The following is a 14,403-nucleotide window of genomic DNA, read 5'->3' as shown; positions in this document are numbered from 1 at the left end:
ACAATACCCTTGATTCGTTAAAAAGAAAGGAAAAGGAAATACGATAAGTTTTTTAAGGGTCGAAAGTGAGATTTGAAAATTGTGATAGGGGTAAGTTTGTAAAAACAAAAATTGCATTAAATGCTTTACCATGTGGGGGGGAAATTTCCGAAGGTGAGCCAAAGGTATGAAATTCCCCCCTATATGGGAAGTTCATATGGTCATACCCATGAGTGAGATATTCCATTCCCAAATATGTACTTACCAAACATGGGAATGCAATTTCATACCTATTCCCAAGCTCCTAAACCTTGCACCAAACGGACCTGAATTATCAAATTCTTGCGTAAATCAAAAGAACCAAAGATAAAAAGAAGAAAGTGATGTCTGAGATCACATTCTATGAGCACGGCAATGAAATGAAGTATCTTCCTTCTATGGACATGAGGATAAACAACGGTAGAAATTACAATCTCAATCCATACACATACATTTCGATATCGTGTGGTGCTTTTAGGTTGGACTCTCTCTGTGTGCAAGGCCACAAAACAAAAACTAATATTGGGAAATATCTACTCCGATTGATGAGTCCCAAGCTGTTTCCTTGTCGAATATCAGCCTAAAAATCAGTGTCAAAACAAGCTACCATGATCTTGGATAACATGGCTCTAGCAAAAGGGATGTAGCTCAAGCTATACCTGTTACTCAAAACACCAATGCGAAATGAATGAATACTACCATACCAATAGTGAGACACAAAATAAGGGACACTACAGATTCCTGAAGACTAGTCATTAGACATATATAAGCAAGAACATTGTCAAACTTCAACAAAAAAAAAAAAATTTATATTTTTTTTCAATGACATTGCTTTAGTAAACCTATCACATTGTTTGACTGGAATACGCAATTGGAATAGGAATGTATTTCATTTCCTCACTATCTTGGGAGTTATTTTCTTTTTTAATTTTAATACAGCCAATTAATGAAAGTTTCTAATTTTAATACAACCAAATAATGAAAGGGTATTTGCAGTGATTTTACATTCCTAGTTCTATGGGATAGAAATACCACCCTCTGTATTTTCTTTCCGGGTCTTAAGTGGAATTGACTCCAGTCAACTTAGGTAAATTCCTTAGTTATGTTTCCATTCCAAAACTAGACTAACATAATATATGGATGGAATGGGAAAAAAATCCTATTCTTGATCCAAATTCCTGCTACTAAAAAATGGAGGCCAATAAGCAAATAGAGAAGTATACCCAAAACTTTAAACTCAAACAAATAAAGATGAGTATGATGTGCTTTGCTTGCTTGAAATGCGATATTACTGTGAGTTGAAAAATCAAGGCTGTAGAGCAGAAATCTTGGGAAACTTTGGCAAGCGGACCAAGTTTCATACTCAATCGATCTGCTTTTAATCCCAATCCACTTCATCACATAAGCAGTGGACTTCTAATCCATAGCAATAAAAACAAACGTTCATGTCCTCTACGATGAAATCATTCTATGGTGCCTTGATGAATCGAAATTTGTCATATAAAATTTTCACATAATTTCATTGTTAGGGAAATGTTGGCAGTGAACAGGTCCTATATGAGTTAAGGGGAGGGTTTAGGGTTTTTAAGTGGACTAGCAATCTATTTTGGAGTTGTCAAGGTCGCCTTCTGAGGCAGCTTTATGAAAGATCTACTAAGTGTGCACAGGCCTCCTTTTCTAAGCTGCCAACTTTTATTTTATCAGAAGGTGGCAATTCATCTTTTTGGGTCATGTTTTTGACTGCCATGGCACAACAGAACATGACATGTTTCCTGACACTAGGATGGGTGGCAAGCCAGAACACAACACATTTACTCGGGAGGGTTATTTTGTAACTTACACAGTTATATCCTGTGAATGTTGTGCTTAACTACTAACATGAAAATGTCTTGCCAAAAACTTCCTGACACTACAAATATGATAACTCATGTCAATTTTGTTCAAATTTTCCATTATTCATGTCATTTCCAAAACTGGTACCCCTAATTTTATCTTCCTCTTTTAAATTCTTATCTGACTTGTGTTTTGCTCCTCATCCACTTTGCTCTTCTTCGCTAAAAGCTAATGTAAGTTTACACTGTCATGGCACCTAAGAAAACACGCTACTTCTTTCCTTTCATTTCTCTTGTTGTGTGGCAACCAAGGAGGACCCTGTGGGTTTACCATTTAAGTGCTCCCCATAAGTTTCCACTTATGTGACACCTAAGCATACAAGTTACTTCAAAAAGCCTGTAATAGACTCATTCATTTTAAATTTTCAATGTAATTTAATGTTCCACATAAATATTTATTCTCTCTGCAGGACTTCTGTCCTTTAGTTAATTCCTATTAACATTGTTGACATGTTATCAATATGTTATTGATATATTATCGAGATGTTATTGATATATTATCGAGATGTTATTGATATGTTCGTCCTTTAACTAAAGTCCACCCTAGAAAGAAGATCCCACTATATATAATATATAAATTATAATGAGAGACTTCAGTTATCCAAAGGAAAACAAATGACATGCAACATTAAGAGTAGGGAAAAATTCACCTATACCCCATGAAGTTTGTCTCGTTTGGCACTTTGCCCATTGGAAGAACAAAAACTAAGTTTTAAATACGCCCTAACTCTGATTCTTTTGCAATGGCAAGCTTGTCGTTAATTTTGCCACATTCTCTTAACCTTTGACATGCGAAGCACATGCGACTTCTTTTTTTGGGGACATTTCCGTTCCTTTCTTCCCCTTTCATTCTCTCTCCTCTCTCTTGTCTCTCTATCCCAGTTTGCCATTCCAAACCTACAAAGCAAAACAGAGCCCTAACACTTCTCATCTACTCAAACAGGTGAACATCTGGATTCAAATCAGAAAATGAAATTCCAATACCAGAATCGGTGAGCATCCAGAGTTTCCAGAAATATGTATTCTCTAATGATGTTTTCTCTAAATCATGTATGACCTTGACCCACTAGATATTAAATGGATGTAGCTGCTTCGTACCAATATCAGATGTTGATTTTATAGGCCTCTAGCTACTCAATGGTTGTGACCCATAAATGGATTTTCTAGTTCTTGCAGAAACCCAATTCATTGAAGACATGTACTTGAAAATCCAGTGGTACCAACCTCACAGCTAGGAATTTTGTAGCAGGGATAGTTGGGGTTTTCTAGATGTTCATTGATTCAGGTATTGGAATTTCTTTTTCCAATTTGACCTCAGATGCTGACTAATTTGAGTAGATGAGAAGTGCTAGTGCTTTGTTTTGCTATATATGTCTTCAATGACAAGTTGAGATAGAGAGAGATGAGAGAGAAAGGAGAGAGAAGGAGAAGAGAAGAAAGAGACAAAACACCTGTAAAAAGGTCATGCGTGCATCGCATGTCCAATTTAACAGAAAATTGGATGGATTTTATGGAAAGCCTGACATTCCCACATATTTTAGTTTAATGGCTGTTGAAACCAAAAAAATTCTTCAGAAAAAAAGTGCCAAACAAGCTGAAGTTCAGGGGTATATGTTAATTTTTCCCTTAAAAAGAATGTGGATCTCAACTCCTCAATAACATATGAATGAGATTGAAAGAAAATGGCCACAACAAGAAAGTACGCAAATTCTGGCACATACCAAATCAATGCACCAAACTCTAAAAGTATCGCCAAAAGTGTCAATAACTTGTTATGAACCTGCTCAATGCAAAAGAAAATTAGATAACATCAGATGCTAAAATTATTCAAAGGAAAATAACACTATTCAAAATATACTTAAGAAAAAGAAAGTGAACCAAAGGGGAAAGCCAGTGTGAAACTTACGTAAAGAGCACAAAACAAGGCAATTATTATACTTGCAAGGTATATGGCTGTTGCATAAATGCGGACAGGGTCAAGCATCATTGTCACTTGCCGTTTAGGGCCAATGAGGAATGCTGTGCTGCCAGACAAAAGAATCCAACTTAAAATCTGAAGTGGAAAAAAATTTTCCCTAGCCAATTTATTAAAGAAAAAAAATAATCATACGCCTTTTTTTTTTTTTTTTTTTTTCCCTTTAAGGAACAGAGTTACTGAAAAAAAATTAGAACCAGAAAAACATTGAAACAAGTTACCAAACTGTCCCACAGAACGAGTACATTTGCTCCCTTCTTACGAATTCAGATTGTTGTATTAGTTCTCAATTTCCCTTTTTTATACTTTTTTTTAATGGAGAGAAAAAAAGAATTGAACTAAAAATATTTTCTGGAGATATCCATTTTCCGGGAGAGATGCATAAGATATTTCGACACTTTGGTCTCAAGCTGTCAATGTTTTTTAAAAACGAGAAATACATTGAGAACTTCAGACTGAAAAAAAAAAAAAAAAAAAAAAAGAGAGGAAAAAACATTGACGGATAATACAATCATTTGAACACACAAGAAGGGAGCAAATATACTTGTTCTGTGGGACATTCGGATAGTAAAACCAACCTACTTCCAAGTTGGCTAGCCAAAAGAAAAAAAGAAAAAAGGGGCAAATACACTGGGCCACTAAACTAAAGTCAGGAAGAGATTCTGAAATTTTAATGTCACACATTAGGACATCTCAAACCTCCACTGATATTTCCAAGAGAGCAATTGAAAAAAAAAAAAACAAAAAAAACAATTTAAGAAAACTTAAACCTTTTTGTAAATTAACCATTTACTACTATTTATTTAGTTAAGCACTACTATTTATTTAATTAAGCACACAAGGGGTTTCATGTTGACTGACATCAAATGCTACCTTACCAAAATTTGCAACAAAAAAAATCACATTTTAAACCACTTATGGATCACATGAGAAGCAAATCTAACACAAACCTCCCAAGTGAAAGAAGATTTCCCAGTGTGAATGTAATTCCAAACTTGATTGGATGGAAGAAAACAAGCATCGACTGTCACATGAAAAGAAAACAAGCCTACATATCAGTACCATAGCAGGAAGGCCCCTAACATGTATTCAAGTCAATTTTCCAATTGTCCCGTAATATACAAAATAAAATTACTACGTCACTTTAACTTAATTCTAAATTGAAAAACTAGATTTAGGAGTTCAATTTTGCAGCAACACAGTAAAAGAACGCATATAGTCCAACTGTTAGTACTTTGTTCAAGGATGCTTCAATGCCTTCCCCTCTAGAAGCATATTGTAGATACTAAATATGTACAACACGTGATAGAAGCATTATTATGATACTGAAGCCTTCTATATTTTCAAAACATATTGAGTTTGGCAAGTACACAAGGAGTAGAATGTAAGAGATTTTGACTTGCAATCAATTCCGAAACAAGAATTATTGAGCAGAAATGTGTCATGGTAGGAGAAACTAGTAGTTCCAAGAAAACCAACACGAAACTTTTTATCCAGGTCAGGTATTAAATAACGTGAACAAATTATGATCTGACAAGTGTACTTGAAACAGAGCAAACACTTTTAGAACTAAATAGTGATATTTGTCCATCTAACACAACTTAGACACCGATATGACACAAACCACGCACGGTTATAAAGACCATAATGACAAAGTCTTAGTCATGTGAATCCTCAGGTACTGTCTTATTCAATGTTTGTTCAATTACTATTTTACCCACAAATGCAATGTAAGCATTGGGTTCGGCAATAATGATATCTCCCAACATACCAAAACTGGCCGTCATCCCACCCACCTGTGGTAGGGGATGTAAGGATTGATACAGAAAATAACTTTTTATTTGATTGATAATCATATAAAGCAGAAGACATTTTAGTAATCTGTATCAAGCTCAAACTAGGATTTTAACATTTTTCTTGTTAGTATGGTTAGGCCAATAGTATATCCAAGTACAAATGAAGCTCCTACAACATGTAGATGTCTTAATAACATAAAAGCAGATTACCCAATAATCACCATCCATTCACTAAAATCTTAGCTTTGGATAATAACACAACACTGTGAAAATAGAACTGAGTAGCAAAAAGAAAAGCACAAGTAAAACAATTAGATGCATAAAACTTACCAAGAGCGTACAAGTTAAACCGGCAGCCAAGCATATGGCGAAACCGTAAAACCTCTGTTGAATCACACAGAAAGAAAATAAAGCCACTATTGAGATTTTAGTGAAAATAAAAAATAAAGGAAATGCAGATCTGAGTCTGAGCCATGAGTTGATTTCTGCGAATTGAAGTCGTAGAGTAATTACCTGTTTGGTGGACAATGTGCAGTTGCGATTGAAGTCGTCGATGAAGTTGGTATCCTGTAGAGCAGAAGAAGAAGCAGCTTCATGGTCGTCGTCATCCACCTCCATACCCACCAGCATCTTCACCTTCTCATAGGCCTGGTTCATCTTCTCCATTCCTTAAGCTCTGGATCTCTCTCTCTCTCTCTCTCTCTCTCTCTCACAGATGAATTCGAGTTATTTCTGTTTTGCTTCCGCTCGAAGAATTTTGTTTTCTTTTTATTTTCTTCGTTGATTTGGGAAAGATTTCGGTATTTGTGAAAAGAAAACTTCTACTTCCTGCAATTGACCTCCTATCTGCTTTTCTCTTAGCTACTCGCCCGGGTGATCCCTCTCGTCATTGTTGCGTCGGAACAAAACTTTCATTAATTGTCACTGTTTCAGGAAATGCGATTTTATTTTATTTTCGTTTTAGAATTCAAATTGTGACTAAAAAATGAATTTTGCTTGTGAAAGTTTGTTGGGGGTGGGAGCAGCAAATTTACCCACAGAATTCCAGCAGAATGCCCAAATCCGGTTTAAAAGTGAATGATTGCAATTCTAAGAGCACTTCCACCGTTGCAAGTTAGCCCGAGTAAAAATGGGCCTAAGGCTCATTTCGAGGTTCTAGAGCGCACTAGGAGCCGGGCAAACAGTGGGGCCCACCAATCCAGGCAAGCCCAAAGGTAGATCAAGTCCGAGCTCGTGCCCGATGGCTGCTGACGTCAGGCTCGCGCATATAAAGTAAAAAAATTTGAAACTTCTGTGCGTTGACACCAGCCTGGCATCAACCATGCTTTCCACCAACGGCTACAAGCCGCTAGCTTGTCTTTGGGTGTCCAATCATATTATGTCCTCCAATCCAACAGTTGCCATTTTTTGTGTTGTTTTAAAAAAAAAAATACCAAAAAATCTAATTTTTTATTTATTTATAAATACCTACCAATATTCTTCACTTTCCACACCAAATCTTCATACATTTTCTTCTCCTTCTAATATTACTAGGCCCTTGGCACATGCGTGTCAATTGTTTTTCTTTTTTCTTTTTTTGATAAAATTAAAATTCTCTTTTTTTAATTCTAAAAATAAAATAAAAACAAGGGGCTAGTGTTCCATAAAAATAGGACATATTATCTGATTTTGTTTTTATTTTTAATTTTTATAATATGAAAAAAAATATGAATTTACCATATTATCCTCATTTAATTAATGTTTGAATTAACCAATAGCATTTTAAATGTTTCCCCATTCTCTACCTTTTGCTTGATATATATAAATTCACTTTCCACACCAACTCAAACCTCTCACACCATATCCTCTCTATTCGAAAAATTTCTCAAATTTTAGAAAACACATTTATTGCTCTCAATGTGTTTTCTCAAATTTTAGAAAACACATTCGTTGCTCTCAATGTCTTACACAAGAAGGTTGTTAGAGAGGCAAGAGCAAGAATTTGACGAAAGAAGGCGCAAACGAGCTGAAGAAGAAAAGGAGGAAGAAGATGACAATCAAGTTGCCATATCAATGGGTATGCTCCATCAATCAAGCCAAGGCAAATGCATGGAAGTGCTCTAAGAATAAGAACTGACATTGAAATACATCAAAAAGATTTTTTAAAAAAAGTAATTTTATCTATAAAAAAAAAAATCTAATTTTATCTCAGGGCAACCAACACTTTAACAAGATAGCTCCAATTTTCTCTTTTTTCTTGTTATATTGGGAAGTGTTTGGCCGCCAAAGGCAGAAGAAGAACATATACAAAAAGGAACCAAATGAGAGGTGTAAGAAATTAGATTAAGAGAGTGCAACTGCCCTCACAAATTCCAGAGGCCTGCATCATATGCATCATCTTATGTACATGTTCCAAGAACCAACCTCTCTTCCAGAAACCACAACACTATTTATTCAGACACCAATGGAATAATCTCATCTAACATCAGGAGGGCCGGTCAAACTATTTCCAGCACGGCTGCAGCTATCTCCAGCAACATTAGCTACTATCTCGTCCTTGCAGGGCCCGCCAGATTTTGCCACAAAGATGGAGCTTTTGCATCTATCGCAAACAAATTTTGCAGGAACTGAATCAGAGTCAGGGATTCCAGAACATTTAGTGTGCCGCCACACGCCACAAACATCACAAGTGAACATTCTCTCTCCATCATCATCCTTAGCCCCACAGCTGCAATCCACTGTCCACCTCTCAATTCCCCTCTCCATCATATACTTACTCCACACACTCTTTGCATTGCACCTTCCTCTCACTCGAACAGATTCTGTTGACCCTAACAAGTGCTTGATCTGGGTGGATTCATCAACACCGCCATAATCAAGCAACTCTTCGGCTTTAAATCTTTTTAATATCAAATATACATCTTGGAAAGCTTTTGATGCTGCTATCTTGAGATCAGATACAGTAGCATTAGATAACACAATCAGCTCTGGAGGAGGATTAATGGAGGCATATTCTTCAGATTCATCCGTAAATTCCACTCTACACAAGACACATGTCACAGATGGGTCATTAGTGGACATCTTTTCAGGCTTGTAGTCTTTCACAAACTGCTTGCAGTAAAGTAGCTTTTCAGCTGAGCTGATTGTGAGATCCCTTGTTACCTGAGGCACATTCTTCATCATAGTTTGGGGTTGGAGCATGGCCTCATATAAGCAACGCATGTCAAGCAGGATTGTTTCTTCTGATAGGCGGCTAGAGATGGAAGAACCAGTGCAAGCAGTGCTTCCCTTTGATGAGGCACTTCCAGCCTCAAGTCTGATAAACAGTTTTTAGTGCATTACTATCTAACTCAACTGTTGATACATAAAAATTACAAATTAAGTTCAAAGAAAATCAGGTAAAATTACAAATTAAGTTCAAAGAAAATCAGGTCCACAAACTAACTCATTAGCATTTAGATCTTTTGAATATCAAATATAACACTCTATAATTATTTACTTAGTTACTAAGTTTCATAAGCAAATTAAAGGTGTAATTAGCAAACTGTATGACTGTCCCAAACTGCTTATCAATACGTGCAAAAACTGTGAAGGAATTTACAAGAAAAGAAAAATCCCTTGCAATGACATTATGGTCTGCAATTTCCAATCAAACAGACTTGAGCTTATATTTCCAATCAAAATCTTACATACACAGACAGTATATTGAACATTTGAAGAATGGCTAAAGATGGTTAAGGCTAAATCTGCCAGAGGAAAAATAAGGGTAGGAATGAATTTGATTAGAAAAGTCGTTTCACTCCCTCTCTACAATACTAACAATATGAGTTTGGTTTCAAGTGGGGAAAAAAGGAAAAGAAAATTCTAGACGGGAAAATTTATAAGCATTAGAATGGCAACTAACCTGTACTCAAAAGCCTCCGTATCAGGATTGTATCTGGAACAAACAACCATCCCATCCGCTACCATTTTCCCTCCAAGTTCCCTAAGACAATAATCAAGGAGTTCTGGTGGTGCCACCTTGTACACAGCACCCTTAAGATTGCGCCCACTTACCCAATTTGAACCAGAAACCGCACGCAGCACTTTAAGCATGGCCTCTTCAACACATTCAATGTCACTATTCCATGTACACAAAACTTCTGAGGTGGAAGCACGTCGCTTCTTGCTCACGGCATCATCAACCCTTGAGGAACACTTGTGAGCATCATGGACCAAACTAATAAGGACACCAAAAAGATCCCTCATATTTTCAAGCTCACGTTCCGATAGAGACTTGTAACGCAAGATGATGTCATGGATGCGAGAACCAAGTTTTCGACCTTGGCTAAGAAAGATGGACAAGGGTAAGCTAGAGAGTGTTTCAATGGCCAATTTATAGGAATCACGAGTCAGAGCAAAACTACCAGCAGCAAATTCATAACCCCAATCACCGTACCAAGGATGCCCTTTAATAATTGAATGAAGTAGTCGATATTCCAACCCGTACTTCTTTGACACATCCATCACACTTACCATTCTGCTCATGTTTGGAAAATGACAGATGGGAGTTTATGTCATGAAAAAGAGCATGTAAAAATAAAAATAGTATAAAAAAATAAGACCGCACTTTTTTGGTGAAAGCAACACAAATTTAAAAGGAAGAAATACATCACTTATAATCCATATTATATAAAGGTTTTTGTAATGATAGAATTACTGAGGGAACTTTATACTCTAATAAAAAAACCTCACCCTGAATACTAGTCCACATATGTTGTTGTATTTCTCTGCTTTCATTACAAGAGTGGTTATGGGTTCAACTCCTAATAGAGTACATAGCCAAAGCCTCAAGACTAGAGTATGTCTGGCCCAGCTATTTGAAGAAAAACATATATAAAAAAACTACAACTATCCACACAAACTATGCATATGTGTTGGAAATGGCATCTTCCTCTGGTTGACAAAAAGGGTTTCCTTAATATGTATGGTATTGATATTAAACCAAACTATAAAAATAAAAATACAAAACTTAACCTGACTCGAAGTGCTTTACAGAGCCGATCCCAAAAGTCCATGATATGACATCCAGAAAGAACCCTTGAGCCACCTTCCCTCCCATTTACCCTAAGAAGGTGTCCAAACCCATTTGAATGGACTACTCCATGGAGAAGATGAGTTGTGTTCTCCAATTGGTTATACACCCAGTCTTCAACATCATTTGTACTTGCATCAAGATTGCAAGATTTACACCTGAGACAAAGACACATCACCAACCATGTAAAAATCATTCTCAACCTTATCAATGGTAGCTGAAGGGTAGGAAATTAGCACGCATACTTGTGTTAAACATTCAGTGAACTGGTTCAACCAACTATACAAGTCAAGGAAACCTAAAGTCGCAAAGGAATGAGTGCAGTTCAGGGGACACAATTGTAAACACTTTCAATCTCTTAATATTTCAACATCTGACAGTTGAAAATGAATATGACACCATCAAAATAAACAATCTTTATAAAAAAAATCTCGGGATCATGAAGATGCATATCACTCAAATGGCTTTTGTCTCAATGGCTTTAGGTGCAACTGAAGAGTGAAACCAAAAAAAAAAAAACGCAGAGCCAGAGTACAACAAGTGGGAGGAGTGAGATGTAATGAAAAAATATATATTTAAGTATTATGTTCCCAAGAAGCAATAAAGGAGTATAGACGCTTGAAAAAATTAATGACGATATTTATTCTTTGGTGTCATCTTAATTATTTCCAACCATTAGATGCTTAAATATCCAAACACTGAAAGTGTGTAAGATTATGTGTTGTTTCTTGATTTCCCTTGAAGGAGACCCCTGCATTTTTCGTTAACACATCAAACTTATTTTATATTTTACATATATGAGTACTCAATTATTTTTAGAAATGTCTAACAGATTGACTTCTTTGAGCAACCATCATCACATAAACACCAAACTTGTTTCCAATTAACAAAATCTTTGAAAACACAAAAACAAGTTGATTTTTTAGCACGTACAATTTTAAGACTTAAAAGGAGATATACAGATAGACCAGAACAAAATAGAAGAAATTTCGCTTACACAAAGACAATAACTTCTAATATGGATCAATCCACCCTACATATACATATGCATATGAAAAACAAGAAGAAATAAACAATATGATAAGGATGACATAAGCACATACAATCCTCATATATATTTATATATGTTATATATGATTGGCGGTACTGGTATTGGTATCAATATGGCAGAAGCAATTATAAGAAGTAAATGATGCATAAAAATAATTAAATTAACTAGTTAGAAATAAATGCATATACAGAGAAAAAGGTTTTTAAGTCTCACTTGGATTCGTAGATATGCACAACATCTCCACAGCACATACAAGGCTTGTGATACCCGCCAATGGAATTACCATCAGCCTTAATAATAAAATGATAACGTTTCCAGCAAACTGGATGACCACTCCATCCTAAACGTTTTAAAAAGGAATGTAAAAGGTCAGAACTCACCTGGTTGACTATTGTTGGTTGGTAAAGTTCATTAAATGTATTTTAGTCTTACAAAATTATGCGATGATTGCAATCTCAAGGTCTACGATCCCTAACCATAAATTAAAAGTTCATGATATCAATTCCTTGCTTTACTCGTACAATGTAAGAGGATGAATAGTTGAAAATTTAATTCGTTGTTACTTCTTGATTATTCAACTCTTTTGATTGCACTAAAAACCCAAAATTCACCCAACATCTTCATAAACAATAATTCAAGCCCCATCTAAAAGGACACCCAATTACATTTCACGATCATTTCAAATCGTGAAGAATACAACTCATAATTCACTACAGTTGATAACCATATTACATAGAACAAACATAACCATATTACATAGAACAAACAAATAAATAATTCATTATCTTTTAAATAATTAAAGTGAATCAAAATTCATAACAAATTCATTACTCCCAACCCCCACCCCATCCTCATCCCCCCACAGCGCACCCACCCTCCCACCTTTCTCCCCTCCTCACATCTGACCACCGCACCTAAACAACCACTCTCATCCCTCCCCTCTCACCATTCTCTCTCCACCAACTGCACGTTTAAGTTGTGTTTTCAGGTTTTAACTTGGTTTTAGAATTTGTTGCCTTTTAGTTTGATTTTCATTTGTGAATGATTTCAAAAGATCAAAAAACACAAATAAAAATTAGAACACATGTACCACGTAAGCATTTAAACAGACAAACTGACAGATATGAGTTTGATCTCGTTCAAACTTGAAAAATTGAGATTACTACAATATTTTAAAACGAAAAAGAAAATTTTAAATTTTAAAAAAAGTTGGAGAGCTGAGTCAGTGAGTGAACTCACCAACAACTCGACAGTGATCACAATAGACGGATCTAGATCTGGCCACGTCCTCTTCTACGATGTCCAGACAGACGACGGCAGCGTCGGTGGATGAAGAAGAAGATGCATGCGGATCATGGAGATCCCCGACCCTGAAGAGGACCTGCCACGTCATCAGATGAGGGAAGAGGGAGGAGGGCGGAGGAAGCAGCGCGTGCTTAGAGATAAAATCCCTAACGCAGGTCCTGAAGGGCCCCACATGGTTGGCCGACGCCGACTCCGACGGGAAGGTGAAGAAGTCGTTGAGATCTGCTGTTATTCGCCTCTTCATCCGTTTCGGTGGTCGCTCGTTCACAACCATCACGGCCCACACGGCCACAAGAAGAAGGGACTGTTTATAGAGGAGAAGAAGCTTCGGTGATCGTGATCGTATTCGTATGTATATTTGGGCTTTTTATTTAGGGTTTTCTGCTCTCTTGTTCGTGCTACAACTCTCTGATCGCACCGTCCTCCGTTTCATTTTCATCTCCAAATAAATGTTTCCAACTTGTTTAGAATTCAAAATTGAAACAAATTTATTTCTTAATTAAATAAGGATAATATGGTAAATTTATATTTTTTTATATTAAAAAAATTAAAATTAAAAGAAAAATAAGTTATTGAATCCTATTTTTAAGAAACACACTACTCATTATCTTTTTTAATTCTAAAACAAATTTAAATTTTTTTTGAAAGAAGCCTCTCTCAGACGTAGAAGTGAGTGCGGAGAAGCTACTTATAAATAACAGCTTTTGTTTCACATGTGGTGTATAGGTTGCTCTTCTATATTTTTTTTTTTGGGTACATTTACTGGCCGAAAGTTTCCCAATTTTTAACTTTTACTATCATAAGTTTTTTTTCATTTGTCTTATACCTAAACTTTAACTATCAAGTTTTCCGTTAAATGATGACGTAGAATTCATAGCCCCATATAGAGTCACACATATTGTGCCTGACAGGACCCGATCCCAATTCCACTTTGGAATTCGAGCCAAGTCCTGTGCGTGTCCGACACCCGGCGAATGTCGGGCACAAATGACCTTTTTACCCTTTTCGTTACCTTTGACTCCTGCCGAAAATTCGGCAAAGTCTCCCCTGTATTTTGTCCAAATCCAAAATATTCCACCTGTCAAACAAACAAATAATTTCCACACCAACTGCCAGAATAACTCATCTACACAATTTTCAACTCCGGTTCTCAGTTTCAACCAGATATCAGAGCATTTTCTACAAATTTACAGAACTTTAAGAAATTTACAACGAAGTCCTACATTTTGTGGAGGTGCGGAAGCTGGGAGGATGGCCCGAGGTGGATTCCTTAGCACTTCTACGGCCTGGGGGCAAAAAACAGGTTTGAAGGT

The 14,403-nt window shown here is 36.2% G+C and overlaps 2 protein-coding genes across 4 annotated transcripts; both read right to left on the bottom strand.

Annotated features, from left to right (window-relative positions):
- Positions 1 to 209: 209 nt before the first annotated feature.
- Positions 210 to 6,705, bottom strand: LOC117626521 (vesicle transport protein SFT2B). Of its 3 annotated transcripts, XR_004585586.1 has the most exons (7): positions 6,195 to 6,705; positions 6,012 to 6,065; positions 4,836 to 4,909; positions 3,817 to 3,934; positions 3,632 to 3,690; positions 2,561 to 2,807; positions 210 to 677 (listed from the first exon to the last, which is right to left on the bottom strand). XR_004585586.1 is itself a non-coding variant. In XM_034358246.1 (6 exons), exons 1-6 carry the CDS (start codon positions 6,345 to 6,347, stop codon positions 599 to 601), a joined length of 537 nt encoding a protein of 178 aa, XP_034214137.1. In that variant the 5' UTR covers positions 6,348 to 6,705; the 3' UTR covers positions 210 to 598. The 3 variants fall into 3 exon arrangements, 2 of the variants coding, with proteins under 2 accessions (XP_034214137.1, XP_034214138.1); XM_034358246.1 differs by lacking the exon at positions 2,561 to 2,807; XM_034358247.1 differs by lacking the exons at positions 210 to 677; positions 2,561 to 2,807 and adding an exon at positions 2,825 to 3,459.
- Positions 6,706 to 7,894: 1,189 nt separating this feature from the next.
- Positions 7,895 to 13,574, bottom strand: LOC117624598 (PHD finger protein At1g33420-like). Its single transcript, XM_034355938.1, has 5 exons — positions 13,025 to 13,574; positions 11,999 to 12,125; positions 10,677 to 10,892; positions 9,565 to 10,179; positions 7,895 to 8,976 (listed from the first exon to the last, which is right to left on the bottom strand). The coding sequence occupies exons 1-5, from the start codon at positions 13,362 to 13,364 to the stop codon at positions 8,136 to 8,138; spliced, it is 2,139 nt and encodes a 712-aa protein (XP_034211829.1). The 5' UTR covers positions 13,365 to 13,574; the 3' UTR covers positions 7,895 to 8,135.
- Between the last annotated feature and the right edge of the window lie 829 nt (positions 13,575 to 14,403).

This window comes from Prunus dulcis, chromosome 4, assembly GCF_902201215.1.
Source record: "Prunus dulcis chromosome 4, ALMONDv2, whole genome shotgun sequence".
In the NCBI taxonomy this organism is placed as follows: Eukaryota; Viridiplantae; Streptophyta; class Magnoliopsida; order Rosales; family Rosaceae; genus Prunus; species Prunus dulcis.
The sequence above is the reverse complement of the archived record's forward strand: the minus strand, read 5'-3'. Positions and strand labels throughout refer to the sequence as shown.